Source organism: Astatotilapia calliptera, chromosome 13 (genome assembly GCF_900246225.1).
Source record: "Astatotilapia calliptera chromosome 13, fAstCal1.2, whole genome shotgun sequence".
Lineage (NCBI taxonomy): Eukaryota > Metazoa > Chordata > Actinopteri > Cichliformes > Cichlidae > Astatotilapia > Astatotilapia calliptera.
The window spans coordinates 32,526,266-32,546,396 of record NC_039314.1 but is presented as its reverse complement, the minus strand read 5'-3'; the positions used below and the strand labels follow the sequence as shown (position 1 = coordinate 32,546,396).

The window sequence follows — 20,131 nt, the reverse complement described above, 5'->3', positions numbered from 1 at the left end:
TCCACATTTTGGGGGAGCCTGGGAACGGGAGATCCGTTCAGTCAAATCTGCACTTCAAGTTGCCCTCAAAGGTCAAGCGGTGCCAGAGGATTTGTTGCTTACTGTTCTTATTGAAGTAGAGGGCATACTTAATTCCAAGCCACTGGGATACGTTTCCTCGGATATTGCAGATGTTGACCCGATCACGCCAAATATGTTGCTCATGGGGCGGCGCGATGCTTCCCTTCCCCAGGCAGTATATGGCACCAGAGAAGAACTTGGAAGGCGAAAATGGCGTCACAGCCAAGTCATAGCGGACCGGTTCTGGACTCAGTTCATTCAGCGCTACCTGCCTGGACTGCAGCCTCGCCAGAAGTGGAACCAGACTACTCCACCTTTGAAAGTGGGACAGACTGTCATGGTGGTGGACTATCAGCTCCCACGGGCTTCCTGGTCCGTAGGACGGGTAACACAGGTATTTCCCAGCCCGGATGGACAGGTGCGAGTAGCTGAAGTCGCTATTGGGGAACATAAATACCAACGGCCTGTGTCAAAACTTATCACGTTACCTGAACTGTCAGCTGAACGTCCTTAGTTATATTCACATGGGTTTTTGATGTTTACTAATGTGCTATACACATTAGGGGGCGGCTGTAGAAAACCCCTGTGATTTGTGTATATAGACTGTTCCACGGACCCCCTCTAACCACTGCTAAGATGGTACATATTATTTAGACCAGTTTGGTTGACTTTAATTGTTTGCTAATTGTAATTTCTGTTATTTTACAGAACCACACACACACATATACATATACTCACACGAATTCACTTCTGGAGATGTTTGGATTAAAAGAACCCTAATTATCATTGCTGTGGACCCTCTCTTTCATCATATAAGTCACCTGTGCCTTCTGACCGAGGATAGGAAAATCCTGCTGTAATTTGCCAGTCTATTAAGCACACACATGTCCAGTTCACAGCTTGTTGAATGAACAATGGGCTGTGAGGTGACTCATGACCATTGATTAATAATCATGAGTCCCATTCACAGAGAGTTGGGGAATGGCTGCAATCACAGCATTGTAAGATGGTGACAGATGTACCCTTAGGCCCCCTCCTCGATTCAGAGATGGTCTTTCCCTTTTCACGTAAATGGCCTCCTTGACTCAAACCAGCGTTGCTTCCTGTCCAGGATGTTACATCCTCATCATTGAAAGAGTGTCCACTGGCCTGTAGTGTGAATAGACTGCAGAGTCCTGGCCTGACGAGGTGGCTCTTCTGTGTTCTGCCATCCTCTTCGCCAGAGGTTGTTTGGTTTCCCCGATGTATAAATCATTGTCCTGGCACTTAACAGCATGTTATGTTACTATGTTACTATGTTACTATGTTACTCTGTTACTCTGTTTGTGTCGGGGGACCTGATTCTTGGGGTGGACCGGTTTTTGGTGCAGCGTGTTTTGGGGTTTAAAAGCCACAGGGACGAATTGAGGATCAAAGCCAGAAACTTTAAGATGTTATAGGTGACAGAGTTGATCATACAGACAGTCGGTCTTAAAGGTGCACCCTGTTTATGTATCTTCGGTAAACTGTACAGACTTAGTGTAGCTTCCCCTGGGTACAGCCTGCTGTATGAGGTCCGGTCAATAGCCTTGTCTTGTTCTAATTGCTTCAGACACAAAACCCCTCTGTATGTCAAAGTATTGTATAATCAAATAAAAGGCCATCTGACCAACAGCTGAAGTTTAGTCAAAATTGGGTCATGCAGAACAACAACAGATATGTTACTGCTGTAGATAGGGGATGGCTGAAAAAAGAAAGGTCTTAAGACGTTGCAATGGTTCAGTCACTATCCAGAGCAATGCTGGAGCCCCGTCAAAGTGACCATCAGTTTTAATATGATATGTAAATACTGTAGTAGTTTTCTGACAAATGCATGCAGTTAAATTGTTGAAACAGTGTAGTTTCTAAAATGGAAACCAATGAGCAGTTCCTTTTGAAACACCTGTGATTTTCTCTGTTGAATATTTATTATTGCTCATTAATTACACAAAAGTCTTTCCTATCTGATTACCTGATTAATCAATGGAGAAATCCCCAGAATACTCAATGACTAAAATAATCGATACCTGCAATCATCAAATGCATTCAAGGACACTTTCAAGTTTCAGATATCTTCAAAGCAGAAACACTCGAATAGTGTACACACTAGTTGCTGTCTCACCATATGGGTCCAAACTTTTCCAGGGCATCTATCAGGTCTGCCTCCACCACAGCCTCACACAGACCCCGAACGTGCACCACGGGACTGGGAGAGATACGATGGGAGTCCTCGCCATTATCCTGGAACACACACAGCCAGTCAGCCACAGTTATTCAATGATAGATGGACTGGTTCTTATATAGTGCCTTGCCTCGGAAAAGGCCCATCTAGAGGAACACAATTAAAAATTCTGTATCTGATAACCCTTCAAATACAGCAGACGTTGTGTAAAAATGTACAATTTATCATCGGACAGAGACATCCTGCATTTAGTGCCTAAACCTGACCAAATTGATATAAAGATTAAATACAAATATTTCACAAACTGCTGTGAGACCACGTTGAACATTTCACGTGTTTCCTTTCTGGAAGTAAAAGACTGAAGAGTGATATGAGGAAGTAAAATGTGTTGTTGTTGCTGATTGTTTTGCCCGTCATTTAGTCAATAGGCCTATTACCAAATTGAATAATGAACTACAACAAGTTTAATTCAAATTCAATTTTATTTGCATAGAAAAAGTCTATTAGCACAAAGTGAGTGAGAAAGGTGACTGAAGAAGAAACACTCAATGCATCATGGGAATCCCCCAGCAGCCTACGTCTATTGCAGCATAACTAAGGGAGGATTCAGGGTCACCTGGTCCAGCCCTAACTATATGCTTTAGCAAAAAGGAAAGTTTGAAGCCTAATCTTAAAAGTAGAGATAGTGTCTGTCTCCTGAATCCAAACTGGAAGCTGGTTCCACAGAAGATGAGTCTGAAAGCTGAAGGCTCTGCCTCCCTTCTACTTTTAAATACCTTAGGAACAACAAGTAAGTGCGAGAGTGAAGTGTTCTCTTGGGTGATAGAGTACTATAAGGTCTATCTCAATTTAGAAGCCTATATTAGAGGTTATCCAGGTCTTTGTCTTTAATACATTTCTGCAATTAGGAGGTAACACATACCTCCTAATTGCTATGTGTTATCTGGCATTATAGACCAATAAAGCTGGGTGTCATCTGCATAGCAGTGAAAATGTATGGTATGCCTTCTAATGACACCGTCAAAAGAAAACACTGAATAATGTAAACAAAACTGGGCCTAGCACTGAACCCTGTGGAACTCCATAATTAACCTCAATATGTGACTCTACATGAAAAAAGGAGTCTATCGGATAAATGTGATACAAACCACTGCAGCGCAGTACCTGTAATACCTACAGCATGTTCTAATCGCTCTAATAGGATATTATGGTCGACAGTATCGAACGTTGCACTGAGGTCTAGCAGGACAAGCACAGAGATGAGTCCACTGTCAGAGGCCATAAGAAGATCATTTGTAACCTTCACTAAAGCTGTTTCTGTGCTGTGATGAGCTCTGAAACCTGACTGAAACTCTTCCAATAAGCCATTCCTCTGCAGATGATCTGCAGACAACTATTCTTTCAAGGATGTTTGATATGAAAGGAAGGTTGGAGACTGAAAGAAATCCAGAAAGAAAGACACCGCAAATAAAAAGGCCTCCACGGCAAAGACAAACTTTCAAAAAACAGAAAGTCTAGCAAAGTGTTGCTCAAGACCAGTTTAAAAATGACAAGAAAGTCTGGCTCCTTGGAAGGAAAATATACATGAAAATGAGAAGTAGCTTAAGACTTTTACACAGTATATAAGTGTATAAAACACCTAAAATAAAGTTTTTTAAAAGGGTGATTTTTAAAGCAAAATGATGAATTACAGCCATTTTTATATGCAGTCCCTTATATTCTGAGGCACAAAGGAAAATATATCGAGTTTTTAAATACATTGATATATTTTTATACAAGATATGAGATGTGACAATATCATTTATATCAATATAGTCTATGTTACGTTATAATTATACTTGTGGAGCCGCAAGTTTGCCTCTCTTTCGTCCACTTCTGTCTCTACGCCTCGCCTCTCTCCTTCACTGAACATGACTCCCCATCGCTTCACCTGCAGGCAACGACAGGACGGACACAGCAGCTATCAAAGAGGAGCTGCTCGGTAAAAAGAAAACATTTGGAGATTACTATTTTAGTGCTACAGCGTTACTCTGTTTAAAAGGATGTTAACGCTATAGTTGCATTACCCGGGGCTATCTGTGGTAACTCGTTAACAGAGATTTGCCGCGTTAATGCAGTTATGACGTTAACTTCATTTTAACGAGATTAACGAAATCTGAAAAATCGACAGTGCGCCTCATGTTTGAATTCTGCTTGTGCTTACTGACCTCAAACCGATTTTATGTGGTAGGAGCCTCGCGGAGTAATACATATTGTGCTTCAACGTAATATTGTTGCTAATTATTTGGCATTATTGCAGCAAACCAGCCTATGAAATGGATGAAACACATCATTACTGGGTTCCAGCGCTACACAAGGGCCACTCCGAAATCCTTGCTTCAAACATACCACCATGCCAATCAGATTACTTCTTGCATGTGAGGGTGAAGGGGTGACCCTTCTGGATAAGACAGAGAAGGTTTGCTGCGTTTGGCGAACAGTGTGGTAGTAAAACCAGGGACAAATGAAAATCGCTACTGTTAAATATTATAAATATAAAATATGTTAAATATAAATAGCAGTAATTTTTCAGAAGATACAGTAAATTAAGTAGTGTTAGTAGTGGGTGATATCATGTAAATGCTGTCATGTGTAAACATTGTCTTTTATAAACTATAAATGACATCATTGTAACTGATGTGATTTTCTTTAAAGTGGTTTTAATTAAAGAAAAAAGGCAAACATTTGTTTGTTTCTTTATTCAACTTTTGAACAGTGGGACTCAGTCAGTACATATTCAGTAAATGAACATATACATATATAGTACATATTCAGTAAATGCAAATTATTTACACAGCAGTGCACTACAGGCATAAATCTAGACCCCTAGATAAAACATTATGGGTCATTCCCACAACCCACAGCTTTACTGTGTTCCAGCAAAGTATCCAATAGCAGTGACGACTCCTCCACAGTAGCAGGTGGGATTTTTCTGTTTTGAGGACGGCTCCTTTTACCTGTCACTACAGATGGTCTGTTTATGTTTTGATCAAGAGCCTTTTTTGGGCAGCTGAAGAGGAGAAGTCTATCTTATGGCCAACCTCTGGCTGTATCTTGGTCACATTACCCAGCAAACCCCAGTATGAAGGTTCATCTGTAACAGTCCTGGTGCCATGGATCAGCACTGTTGCAGCGACATGGCTGCAGGTCTCCGCGACTCCGGCCTTACAGCTGCAGTGGGCGTCTTCAACCTTCCCTGTGATGCTCACACTGACCCATGGCTGCAATGCTGGTTCATTCAGTCTTTGAGAGTGCAGGACCTGAAACATACAAAGTTAATTTAAAGACAAGAACTATAATGAGCCAAGGCCGACACAAATGTGTTTGATCTACTTTCTAATCCATTTATCACAAATGTAACAAAGTGTTTAGAAAGTTAGCACATACATGTCATTTTTCATTTCTTTATGTGTCCATCTATAGAACGCTGCAGGTTATAGTGTAAATCTGCCTGCAGAAAATGAACCTAAAGTATGTAATGCAAGGATGTCATCACTTTAGAGATGGAGAAAGCATAAAGTTTGACTTTAAGTGACAATTATGGACACGTAATATGATAAGGAGATTCTGCAGGTCATTGATCAATGTATAAAACTAAAATAAAATTTACTTTTAGTGACACACGATACAAACACGGAAGCAAGATGTATAATTAGGATTATTTATAATAAATATGAATAAATTAGTGTAATTTCTTTAACCATAGAGAATGACTAAATCCTTCAGGACAATGTCTCATCAATGCACTGAACTCACTGTGTTTTCCCTCTAACAGCCTCCACATGTTCTCACTGTAGTTTCCCCCATGAATGAATTTATGCTATCACTAATCTGAATGTTTGCAGGGAAATCAAACGCATTTTACTCGCAGTACTCGAGCTGACTTACCTTTGCTTGAATGACGACGTACTCACAAATCTTGTACCCAATCTTTGGTGAATTGGATGTGTCCCTCCAGAGATCTATAATTGCGAAACTGGTTCACCTTGCATGCGCTGACTCCACAGACAAGGTACGAGAATATGTCAGGCTACGTCAATAGCAGTTGGTCTTCGGGGTTTCTACTCCACGGCCGTATTTCAAACAGGTCCACATTTCCAATGCACGCTATTTTCTGCAAGTACCGTCTCTTTGCATCCGGACGCAAGCTGTCTCTGTACCGTCCTTTTTCTTTTAAACTGCTTTTAAGCATGTTTCTAGCAACCGTCCTTCCAATACAGTGTCTTCGTTTTGATTTGTGGCCCAGAAAAATGGCGCCACGCTCCCACAATAGCTTGCGGCGTGACTTCAACTCCAAAGCCCTACAAGGACCACAAATGGCACCTGTAAGAGACACGGTTAGGAAGCGGATTCAAACTCCAGGCTGTCGGTCACGCAGTAGAACTTGGGAACAGAGCAGCTGTGAAATCTGTGTTTGTTATTATGCTCAGTGTCTGTTAGTTTACATTTTGACTGCACAGCTTTTTGTTGTGCACAAAAACAACATAGTTTTATTTTATTTATGGAGCATTATTATTTAATAAATATTGATCATTTATTTCTGAGTAATTGTTTCATGTACATCTGCGCTGTATGTTAATAAAAGTGCCTGTGTGACATCTGGGACACAGCTTTGACTAAGAACTCTCTTTTCGTATATCGCCATCCAGCTAAAGAATATCGAGATATGAATTTTGGGCCACATCAGCCACCCCTACCTACAACTTGTCTGACATAGAGTTGATTAGCCTGGAACTGATTCTGAGCAAAGTTGCATAAATCAGTCTGCTGAAAAGTTAGACCCATTAGGGTTCATTAGGATAGAGAAAAAAATCTGTTCAAAGATGAAGCTAATAATATTACTCAACAATGGTATAAAGTGTGGAATATATAAGGTTTGTTTTCACAGCCAGTGTGTGGAATGCAGGAGAAAACAATCTAAATGTAACGAACTCAAATGTCTCACCTGTCAGAGGTGCCTGGTGACAGGTTTGTATATTTGCACACAGCCGGTGCTTCAGTGTGTCAGTTTATAATGGATGAACCTACTTGCAAAACCAGTCAGTGCTGCCTGTACGAAAATTAATCAGTGGAAGTTTGAAACAGTTGGGAATATCTTAATGTTTCGCTTTGAACCAGGAAATCAGGGGTCAGTGAAGGGCAGCAGCACTGGGATAAGCCAATCATGGAAGAAAGGTTTTGCTGTCACTGCTGAATTTAGGGGTAAGTGAAAACCAGAGGACAGAGAGAGAGATTCTAGTCACATGTTCAGTTTTCTCAACGTTTTTGTATCTTGTATATTTCCTCAGACATTCTCTTGTAAATTGTAATGTGCTCCCTGCTATATTGATATCATTATCTTTCTACTATCCAACCCATCCCCCGTCCTTCCTCTTTCTGTCCTTCTCATTCACATTGACATTCCTTTTAATCTATTTATAGAGGCAGATGGCTCATCTAAGTGTTTGGAGAGGAAAAACAGGGCATGAGACTAAATTTTCTTTCTGTTGACCAGGCTGCTGGCTTCTTTCTTTCAGGCATTTGAACAATGAAGCTATTATGTCTTTAACTACATGGCATGTGAACTGTTAAGGCTTTTATGAAGAAAAACACAGAATTATCATTTCTAAACTGGGCTATGCAATATTCATAACTGTAAAGTACTTTGATACAGGATTATATGCACACCTGCAGCTTGTTTCAATAAAATATTAAATAACTATAAGTTTCTCCTCTGCAATGATTTTATTTGCCGAACACCAATCAGTACCAGTATCAGCTGCTCTCCAATGAGTCTCTAACCCTGTGGATGAACTCCAACTCCTGTTTGTAGCAACAAAGCTAAATATGCTACTAAGAATAACTTTCCAGGTTATCTTCCCACGTCTCGGTAGGAGAAAGCATACAGCATTTAAGGTCGATGTTCCCATATGTGTTTTATTTCCCAACTACTCTAACAAAGAGGTTCAGATTATTATTGAGATGCAAAATGCTTCATTGCTTTAGTGACTGCATGAAGTCTTAATAATTCACACATATACATTTTCCTTCAGTGGGTTTTCTTGATAATTACTGTTGTAGCCTAGTCTCTGCTATCCTCCTTATACTCAAACCTAACTGTTCTGAGCTTTGATTATGATCTGTTAAATAAAAAGTCCAAACTGAATCCTCAATAATGTTGCTGTTAAATGCCCTGTGTACTATTATAAAATATTAAACAAGACCAACAGAACTGCTTCACTTACTTGACAGCCTGGTTCACTTGCTTTACGTACTCTGACTGCACACTGTGGGCTCACAGCAACAGCTTCCAGATTCAGCTGCCATATCTGAAACTCCAGAGCTTTTTATTAGCTTAGCTGATGAAGAAATAATCAAGCACCACCCACGGCCGCCCGTGTTACAGGTTCTGAGTCAACTGTCCACTGAAAGGCACTCTGGGAACTTCAGATGTACCGCTATAATTGTTCAATGATTAAGACAATGTTTTTGTTCACCCCCTTTAATTAAAGCTGAGATGAGCAACACAATAGCAAAATGACATCTATAACAATGATGCTGTGATAATATTTTAGTTCATCAGATAAACAGCACATTTAACAACACTGCGTTTGTGTTTTTAAACCAGGCACCATGTTTAGTGTACCAACGAGTTTGGCCCCAGTCACTGGCAGGGTTCGGGTGATGCTTCTCCTAGTATGACATGGACTTTACTTAGTTCTAATTCAGTTCCATGCCAGTTTTGTGCACAACTGGTCATTTGTTAATTCAACCAGCTTTGGTGCTTAGCAGCTAAGCTATCTGGCCACTCCTAATGTTCCTCTCCGTTTCTTGTTTGAATTTCTCCTTGTGTTTCTTGCCTATTACTCAAACTGATTTTGCTTGGTAATTCAATATTTTTTTTAATTTTATTTTGGGCTCCTCACCTTTATTTGATAGCGCATTGATGATTAACAGGAAAGTAGGGGGAGAAATTGGAGGAAGATATGCAGCAAAGGGCCTTATGTCTCAGTCGAGCCTGAGCTGCTGCATTCACGTATAAGACTATTATTATTATTATTATAATTTTATATGCATACATATATATACAGGGAGTGCAGAATTATTAGGCAAGTTGTATTTTTGAGGAATAATTTTATTATTGAACAACAACCATGTTCTCAATGAACCCAAAAAACTCATTAATATCAAAGCTGAATGTTTTTGGAAGTAGTTGTTAGTTTGTTTTTAGTTTTAGCTATTTTAGGGGGATATCTGTGTGTGCAGGTGACTATTACTGTGCATAATTATTAGGCAACTTAACAAAAACAAATATATACCCATTTCAATTATTTATTTTTACCAGTGACACCAATATAACATCTCCACATTCACAAATATACATTTCTGACATTCAAAAACAAAACAAAAACAAATCAGCGACCAATATAGCCACCTGTCTTTGCAAGGACACTCAAAAGCCTGCCATCCATGGATTCTGTCAGTGTTTTGATCTGTTCACCATCAACATTGCGTGCAGCAGCAACCACAGCCTCCCAGACACTGTTCAGAGAGGTGTACTGTTTTCCCTCCTTGTAAATCTCACATTTGATGATGGACCACAGGTTCTCAATGGGGTTCAGATCAGGTGAACAAGGAGGCCATGTCATTAGTTTTTCTTCTTTTATACCCTTTCTTGCCAGCCACGCTGTGGAGTACTTGGACGCGTGTGATGGAGCATTGTCCTGCATGGAAATCATGTTTTTCTTGAAGGATGCAGACTTCTTCCTGTACCACTGCTTGAAGAAGGTGTCTTCCAGAAACTGGCAGTAGGACTGGGAGTTGAGCTTGACTCCATCCTCAACCCGAAAAGGCCCCACAAGCTCATCTTTGATGATACCAGCCCAAACCAGTACTCCACCTCCACCTTGCTGGCGTCTGAGTCGGACTGGAGCTCTCTGCCCTTTACCAATCCAGCCACGGGCCCATCCATCTGGCCCATCAAGACTCACTCTCATTTCATCAGTCCATAAAACCTTAGAAAAACCAGTCTTGAGATATTTCTTGGCCCAGTCTTGACGTTTCAGCTTGTGTGTCTTGTTCAGTGGTGGTCGTCTTTCAGCCTTTCTTACCTTGGCCATGTCTCTGAGTATTGCACACCTTGTGCTTTTGGGCACTCCAGTGATGTTGCAGCTCTGAAATATGGCCAAACTGGTGGCAAGTGGCATCTTGGCAGCTGCACGCTTGACTTTTCTCAGTTCATGGGCAGTTATTTTGCGCCTTGGTTTTTCCACACGCTTCTTGCGACCCTGTTGACTATTTTGAATGAAACGCTTGATTGTTCGATGATCACGCTTCAGAAGCTTTGCAATTTTGAGACTGCTGCATCCCTCTGCAAGATATCTCACTATTTTTGACTTTTCCGAGCCTGTCAAGTCCTTCTTTTGACCCATTTTGCCAAAGGAAAGGACGTTGCCTAATAATTATGCACACCTGATATAGGGTGTTGATGTCATTAGACCACACCCCTTCTACATACATATACATATATATACATATACATATATACACACATACACATATATGTACATACATATACACATATATACATACATATATACATACATATATATACATACATATATATACATACATATACATACATATATACACATATATACATATATATATACACATATATATACACATACACACCCAGCACGCCCCTGCGGGCGGTTTATCCTTCAAGCTCGGGTCCTCTACCAAAGGCCTGGGAGCTTGAGGGTCCTGCGCAGTATCTTAGCTGTTCCCAGGACTGCGCTCTTCTGGACAGAGATCTCCGATGTTGTTCCCGGGATCTGCTGGAGCCACTCGCCTAGCTTGGGAGTGACCGCACCTAGTGCTCCGATTACCACGGGGACCACCGTTACCTTCACCCTCCACATCCTCTCGAGCTCTTCTCTGAGCCCTTGGTATTTCTCCAGCTTCTCGTGTTCCTTCTTCCTGATATTGCTGTCATTCGGAACCGCTACATCAATCACTACGGCCGTCTTCTTCTGTTTGTCTACTACCACTATGTCCGGTTGGTTAGCCACCACCATTTTGTCCGTCTGTATCTGGAAGTCCCACAGGATCTTAGCTCGGTCATTCTCCACCACCCTTGGGGGCATCTCCCATTTTGACCTCGGGACTTCCAGGTTATACTCCGCACAGATGTTCCTGTACACTATGCCGGCCACTTGGTTATGGCGTTCCATGTATGCCTTGCCTGCTAGCATCTTGCACCCTGCTGTTATGTGCTGGATTGTCTCTGGGGCATCTTTACACAGCCTGCACCTGGGGTCTTGCCTGGTGTGATAGACCCCAGCCTCTATGGATCTTGTGCTCAGAGCTTGTTCTTGTGCTGCCATGATTAGTGCCTCTGTGCTGTCTTTCAGTCCAGCTTTGTCCAGCACTGGTAGGATTTCTGGATATCAGCCACCTCCTCTATCTGCCGGTGGTACATACCGTGCAGGGGCCTGTCCTTCCATGATGGTTCCTCGTCTCCCTCCTCTTTCTTGGGTTTCTGCTGCCTGAGGTATTCACTGAGCACTCGGTCAGTTGGGGCCATCTTCCCAATGTATTCTTGGATGTTCGTTGTCTCATCCTGGACTGTGGTGCTGACACTCATCAGTCCCCGGCCCCCTTCCTTCCGCTTAGCGTACAGCCTCAGGGTGCTGGATTTGGGGTGAAACCCTCCATGCATGGTAAGGAGCTTTCTTGTCTTTATGTCAGTGGCTTCTATCTCCTACTTTGGCCAGCCTATTACCCCAGCAGGGTACCTGATCACGGGCAGGGCGTACATGTTGATGGCCCGGATCTTGTTCTTACCATTCAGCTGACTCCTCAGGACTTGCCTGACCCTCTGCAGGTACTTGGTGGTTGCAGCTTTTCCAGCGGCCTCTTCATGGTTCCCATTCGCCTGCGGGATCCCCAAGTACTTGTACCGTATTTTCACGACCATAAGACGCACTGTACTAAAAGGCGCAGTCTCAGTTATGTGTGCCATTACTGTATTTAACACACACATAAGGCGCACTGGATCATAGGGCGCATACAAGTACCGTATGCGTATTTAAAAATAAAGCGGGAGCAAACCTGAGTTCGGTACCTTAGTCACATTTTTATTACCAGTAATCGTCATCATCAACAACACACAAGCATACAAGTGTGCGTATTTAAAAATAAAGCAGGAGCAAAACAAAGTTTGGTACTCACATTTTTATCATCAATCAAACCCATCGAAGTCCTCATCCTCTGTGTCTGAATTGAACAGCTGCGCTAAATCTCCATCAAACATGCCAGGTTCACTTTCTTCACTGTCAGAGTCACTTTCCGTGCCGTGCGGCTCCTCGGAAATGATGCCGGCTTTTGCGAAAGCTCGAACAACAGTGCCAGCAGACATGTTAGCCCAAGCATCTACAATCCATTCGCAAATTGTGGCGTAACTCGCCCGGCGCTGCCTTCCACTCTTGGTGAAACTGTGGTCTCCATCGGTCATCCATCGCTCCCAGGCCGCTCGCAGCCTTACTTTGAATGGGCGGTTCACACCGATGTCCAGCGGTTGGAGTTCCTTTGTCAGGCCTCCCGGAATGACAGCAAGCTCACAGTTCATTTGTTTCACTAGTTTTTTTCACATCGGCTGTGAGATGGGCACGCATAGAGTCACAGATTAAGAGCGATGGTGATGCGTGGAAAAAACCACCTGGTCTCCTTACATACACCTCCCTCAGCCACTCTTTCATCATTTCCTCATCCATCCAGCCCTTTTCATTTGCCTTAATGATGATTCCTGCTGGAAACTTCTCTTTAGGCAAAGTCTTTCTCTTAAAAATCACCATAGGCGGCAGTTTCTGTCCATTAGCATGGCAGCCAAGCACAACAGTAAAAGAAGACTTTTCGTGCCCCGTTGTGCGTATCGCTACCGTGCTGGTCCCCTTCTTCTCCACAGTGTGACTCACCGGGATGTCAAAAGTGAGCGGGACCTCGTCCATGTTAGTGATGTGGCTGGGCTGGATGTTTTTGTCGCCGATGTGTTTGCTGCAGTAGGAGCGGAAGTTGGCCAGCTTTTCCTTATAATCCGCTGGAAGTTGCTGCGCTACTGTAGTCCTGGTCCGGATGGAAAAATGGCACCGTTTCATAAAAAGTGAAAGTGAAACTGCTTTTAGCCGAATGGTGACCGTCGAAACGCTTCTCCCGCTCGTTCTTTGCTCGATGATCCACCGCTCGAGTCTTTCCTCCAACTCGGGCCACCTCGCCTTATGTCCGCGAAAACTCAGCTGCGTTTTCTTGACCTGCCGGAGCTTGTTTTCTAGCTTCCTCCATTTGCGAACCATCGATTCGTTAATCTTAAATTCTCTCGCCGCTGCTCGATTTCCATGTTCCTCCGCGTAGCTGATGGCCTTCAGTTTAAACTGTGCTTCATAAGCGTGTCTCTTTGCCATTTTCAGGGTTGCGCCCACACTTCACCCTTTAGCGTTCTCATGGTGTTCTCTACTACGTCCTCCTTACAACACACAGGGCGCACTGCGCTATAGGGCGCGCCGTACTTTTTGAAGAAAATCTAAGACTTTTAAGTGCGCCTTATGGTCGTGAAAATACGGTAACTGTCCTCTATGTCTGCAATGTTGCCTTCTGGTAGTTCAATCCCCTCAGTTCTGACTACCTTCCCTCTCTTTGTTACCATCAGACTACACTTCTCCAGTCCGAACGACATTCCAATGTCATTGCTGTATAGCCTGGTAGTGTGGATCAGTGAATCGATGTCTCGTTCACTCTTGGCATACAGCTTGATGTCATCCATGTACAGGAGGTGGCTGACAACTGCTCCGTTCCGTAGTCGGTATCCGTAGCCAGTCTTGTTAATGATCTCACTGAGGGGGTTCAGGCCTATGCAGAACAGCAGTGGGGACAGAGCATCTCCTTGGTAGATCCCGCACTTGATGGTGACTTGTGCTATGGGCTTGGAGTTGGCCTCTAGTGTTGTACGCCACATCCCCATTGAGTTCCTGATGAAGGCTCTTAGGGTCCCATTGATCTTGTACAATTCTAGGCATTCCAGTATCCAGCTGTGGGGCATTGAGTCATAGGCCTTCTTGTAATCAATCCAGGCAGTGCACAGGTTGGTCAGTCTGGTCTTGCAGTCTCGGCTGATTGTTCTGTCTACCAGTAGCTGGTGTTTTGCGCCTCTGGTATTCTTGCCAATTCCTTTCTGTGTCCCGCTCATGTATTGACCCATGTGCCTGTTCATCTTAGCCGATATGATGCCTGACAGGAGCTTCCATGTAGTACTGAGGCAGGTTATTGGTCGGTAGTTGGAGGGGACCGGTCCCTTCTTGGGGTCCTTGGGGATCAGGACCGTCCGGCCTTCAGTTAGCCATTCCAGGTGTCTCTCGTTAACTAGCAGCCAGACGCTCGTGGAGTGCAGTCAGCTTCTTTAGCCAGTAGGCATGAACCATGTCGAGACCCTTTCTTGGATATCTGCCACTGTGATGGTTACTGGACCCTGTTCAGGGAGGTCGCTGTGGTCTGCCCTCAGATCCTCTAGCCACTGAGCATTGCCGTTATGGGTTGCATCCTTCTCCCATATGCTCTTCCAGTATTGCTTCGTCTCCAGCCTTGGTGGTGCTGTTCTCTTATTGTTCCCTTGCCACTGAGAGTACACCTTTGCTGGTTCTGTGGAGAACAGCTGGTTTATTCTCCTGCCTTCTATCTCTCTGGTGTACCTCCTCAAGCGGCTGGCCAAGGCTGTGAGTCTTTGCTTGGCAGTTTCCAAGGCCTCAGGTATGGACAGCTTGCTGTGTTTCTTAGGCACCTTATATATATATATATATATATATATATATACATATATATATATATACACACATATACATATACATACATACATACATATATATATATATATATATATATATATATTTGCCCTCTAGCCTCCTTCTCCATGGAGGGTACTGCCCCTTGTGGCTGTTCAACTTGTAGCCAAGCATCTCACTGATCACTGCTGCCGTATTGTAGATCAGCTTGTTAGTGTCGGTAATCGTGGTTGTAGGTATTGCCCGTAGTGCTGCATTAACATCATCTAGCAGACCTTCTGAGGGTACTTCACGTAATCTTGGTAACCGGCTACGGGGGATCCAGGTTTCAAGCTTGGCCATGATCCTATTTTTCAGGTCAGTTCCTCTCGCACTCAACGATCCTTCTCCTATCGCACTTGGGGCTATGTACCCAATCTCGGGTGGGGGTGATGATATCTCCCCCCTGACCTGGCGTCCTGACTCCTCCTTGCCGTAGCATTTGTGTTGTACCTCGTCAATCTCTAGCTGTGAGAGCAGTCCCTTCTTTCGAATGTTGGAACACTGAGCTACTAGTTGTTTCGCCGTCATTGTGGATGTTGGGTATCGAAGAATCCATAGGTCCCTCATCCTATTCATGTAGCCCCTTCCGCCGGGGTTACTTGCGTAGTAGCATTCCAACAACGCCCTGTTTTCGTCCCTTGCCCACCGATGCCTTCTTGTTCCAGTAGCCCACTTTTCGTCAGGGTGCCCTGGTTCCTCAACACCTGACGCGGACCTTGTTGATCCGGGCGACGTCCGAGCCGGCATGCCTTCATATTTATCTGTCTCGCTCATGTCTGCGGTAGGCTTGCTTAGCATAGGGGGTCTAGCCTTAGGACCCTTACTGGATACAGACGCCCCAGGCAGGAATCGAACTTGCGATCCTCTGTTCCAAAGGCGTGTAGTTTAACCACTACGCTATCCAGCTGCTAGAGGGCAAGATCAAAGTAGCACGGAGGGAGGTTAGCCAACTAACAGAGTTGCAGAAAGGTGCGACAAATAAGGTGCCTAAGAAATACAGCAAGCTGTCCATACCTGAGGCCTTGGAAACTGCCAAGCAAAGACTCACAGCCTTGGCCAGCCGCTTGAGGAGGTACACCAGAGAGATAGAAGGCAGGAGAATAAACCAGCTGTTCTCCACAGAACCAGCAAAGGTGTACTCTCAGTGGCAAGGGAACAATAAGAGAACAGCACCACCAAGGCTGGAGACGGAGCAATACTGGAAGAGCATATGGGAGAAGGATGCAACCCATAACGGCAATGCTCAGTGGCTAGAGGATCTGAGGGCAGACCACAGCGACCTGCCTGAACAGGGTCCAGTAACCATCACAGTGGCAGATATCCAAGAAAGGGTCTCCAGTATGAAGAGTTGGACAGCACCAGGGCCCGACATGGTTCACGCCTACTGGCTGAAGAAGCTGACTGCACTCCACGAGCGTCTGGCAGCACAAATGAACCAGCTGCTAGTTAACGAGAGACACCCGGAATGGCTAACTGAAGGCCGGACGGTCCTGATCCCCAAGGACCCCAAGAAGGGACCGGTCCCCTCCAACTACCGACCAATAACCTGCCTCAGTACTACATGGAAGCTCCTGTCAGGCATCATATCGGCTAAGATGAACAGGCACATGGGTCAATACATGAGCGGGACACAGAAAGGAATTGGCAAGAATACCAGAGGTGCAAAACACCAGCTACTGGTAGACAGAACAATCAGCCGAGACTGCAAGACCAGACTGACCAACCTGTGCACTGCCTGGATTGATTACAAGAAGGCCTATGACTCAATGCCCCACAGCTGGATACTGGAATGCCTAGAATTGTACAAGATCAATGGGACCCTAAGAGCCTTCATCAGGAACTCAATGGGGATGTGGCGTACAACACTAGAGGCCAACTCCAAGCCCATAGCACAAGTCACCATCAAGTGCGGGATCTACCAAGGAGATGCTCTGTCCCCACTGCTGTTCTGCATAGGCCTGAACCCCCTCAGTGAGATCATTAACAAGACTGGCTACGGATACCGACTACGGAACGGAGCAGTTGTCAGCCACCTCCTGTACATGGATGACATCAAGCTGTATGCCAAGAGTGAACGAGACATCGATTCACTGATCCACACTACCAGGCTATACAGCAATGACATTGGAATGTCATTCGGACTGGAGAAGTGTAGTCGGATGGTAACAAAGAGAGGGAAGGTAGTCAGAACTGAGGGGATTGAACTACCAGAAGGCAACATTGCAGACATAGAGGACAGTTACAAGTACCTGGGGATCCCGCAGGCAAATGGGAACCATGAAGAGGCCGCTAGAAAGGCTGCAACCACCAAGTACCTGCAGAGGGTCAGGCAAGTCCTGAGGAGTCAGCTGAATGGTAAGAACAAGATCCGGGCCATCAACACATACGCCCTGCCCGTGATCAGGTACCCTGCTGGGGTAATAGGCTGGCCAAAGGAGGAGATAGAAGCCACTGACATAAAGACAAGAAAGCTCCTGACCATGCATGGAGGGTTTCACCCCAAGTCCAGCACCCTGAGGCTGTACGCTAAGCGGAAGGAAGGGGGCCGGGGACTGGTGAGTGTCAGCACCACAGTCCAGGATGAGACAAGGAACATCCAAGAATACATTGGGAAGATGGCCCCAACTGACCGAGTGCTCAGTGAATACCTCAGGCAGCAGAAACCCAAGAAAGAGGAGGGAGACGAGGAACCATCATGGAAGGACAGGCCCCTGCACGGTATGTACCACCGGCAGATAGAGGAGGTGGCTGATATCCAGAAATCCTACCAGTGGCTGGACAAAGCTGGACTGAAAGACAGCACAGAGGCACTAATCATGGCAGCACAAGAACAAGCTCTGAGCACAAGATCCATAGAGGCTGGGGTCTATCACACCAGGCAAGACCCCAGGTGCAGGCTGTGTAAAGATGCCCCAGAGACAATCCAGCACATAACAGCAGGGTGCAAGATGCTAGCAGGCAAGGCATACATGGAACGCCATAACCAAGTGGCCGGCATAGTGTACAGGAACATCTGTGCTGAGTATAACCTAGAAGTCCCGAGGTCAAAATGGGAGATGCCCCCAAGGGTGGTGGAGAATGACCGAGCTAAGATCCTGTGGGACTTCCAGATACAGACGGACAAAATGGTGGTGGCTAACCAACCGGACATAGTGGTGGTAGACAAACAGAAGAAGACGGCCGTAGTGATCGATGTAGCGGTTCCGAATGACAGCAATATCAGGAAGAAGGAACACGAGAAGCTGGAGAAATACCAAGGGCTCAGAGAAGAGCTCGAGAGGATGTGGAGGGTGAAGGTAACGGTGGTCCCCGTGGTAATCGGAGCACTAGGTGCGGTGACTCCCAAGCTAGGCGAGTGGCTCCAGCAGATCCCGGGAATAACATCGGAGATCTCTGTCCAGAAGAGCGCAGTCCTGGGAACAGCTAAGATACTGCGCAGGACCCTCAAGCTCCCAGGCCTCTGGTAGAGGACCCGAGCTTGAAGGATAAACCGCCCGCAGGGGCGTGCTGGGTGTTTTTATATATATGCAAATATGGCCAAAAAAGGCTAATTTTACTGTTTTAAAAAAATTCAATATTTAAGTAATGTGATACTGACCCAAAGCAGAAGCTTCTTATCTAGTCAGTACAAGGAGCGTCCCAGAAGGTTTTTCCAGCCTAAGAAGAGCCTTGAAGGCTGTTCACAGATCAGTTGTAGTTTCACCATATCCTGAGTCACTGTCAGCTGACAGCTGACTTCAGCATCCCTGGTTGGCCACCGAGGCTGATTTTTGACTCCTATCTAGAGTGGCCTCACCGGCCTTACTACACAGCAAATTCAAAAGTGTTAAATGTTTTGGTGTTAATAGTCTTCTTGCAAAAGTAGAGTTAATTTTACTCTAAGCAGAGTCACATTCTTTTAATGTAACTCTGAGGTGTAAAATGATAGTAGTTAAAATCGAGTGTTAAAAATGAGTGTCTCTATGTCAAATCTGGAGGTTACAATGGAAACATTAACTCTTGACCTCTTAATCAGAATCAGAATCAGAATACTTTATTGATCCCTGGGGGAAATTATTTTTTGTTACAGTGCTCCATTTTAAACCAACATTAAGACAAGACAGACAATACGCTAACTAAGAATAGTACAATATATACATATATATACATACATACATAAGTCACTCATAAATAAATAGCTGGAAAAGAAACATGTGTAGTTGTAGCAGCAAACAGTGTGTTAAGTGGATGCGTTGTACAGGGAGATGGCCACAGGCAGGAATGATTTCCTGTGTCGTTCAGTGGTGCTTTTCGGTAATCTCAGTCTCTCACTGAACGAGCTCCTGTGACTGACCAGCATGTCATGGAGTGGGTGGGAGGTGTTATCCAACATTGTCTTTATCTTGGACAGCATCCGCCTCTCCGACACCACCTTGAGGGTGTCCAGCTCCATCCCCACAACATTGCTGGCCTTACGGATCAGTTTATTGAGTCTGTTGGCATCTGCTGCCCTCAGCCTGCTCCCCCAGCATGCAACAGCATAGAGGATCGCACTAGCCACAACAGACTCATAGAAAATCCTCAGCATTTTCTGGCAGATGTTGAAGGACCTCAGTCGCCTCAAAAAATAGAGACGACTCTGGCCCTTCCTGTAAAGTGCTGTGGTGTTTTTAGCCCAGTCCAGTTTATTGTCAATGTGAACTCCAAGGTATTTATAGTCCTCCACAATGTCCACACTGACCCCCTGGATTGAAACAGGGGTCAAGTGTTTCCTGGTCTTCCTGAAGTCCACGATCAGTTCCTTGGTCTTTGCCACGTTGAGCTGCAGATGATTCTGCTCACACACGTGACAAAGGAGTCGACCACAGCCCGGTACTCTGTCTCATCATCCCTGCTGATGCATCCAACCACCGCAGAGTCATCAGAAAACTTCTGAAGATGGAGGTCTCTGTGCAGCGGCTGAAGTCTGTGGTGTAGAGGGTGAAGAGGAAGGGGGAGA

At 44.7% G+C, this 20,131-nt stretch overlaps 1 protein-coding gene across 1 annotated transcript in view; it reads right to left on the bottom strand.

The window, feature by feature from the left end:
• LOC113034664 (heterogeneous nuclear ribonucleoprotein L-like) overlaps positions 1-20,131 on the bottom strand; it is a 72,554-nt gene that overhangs the window by 41,503 nt on the left and 10,920 nt on the right. Inside the window, exon 2 of the mRNA XM_026189472.1 lies at positions 2,201-2,319. Coding sequence (XP_026045257.1) covers positions 2,201-2,319 — 119 coding nt within the window. The remainder of the gene's footprint in view (positions 1-2,200; positions 2,320-20,131) is intronic.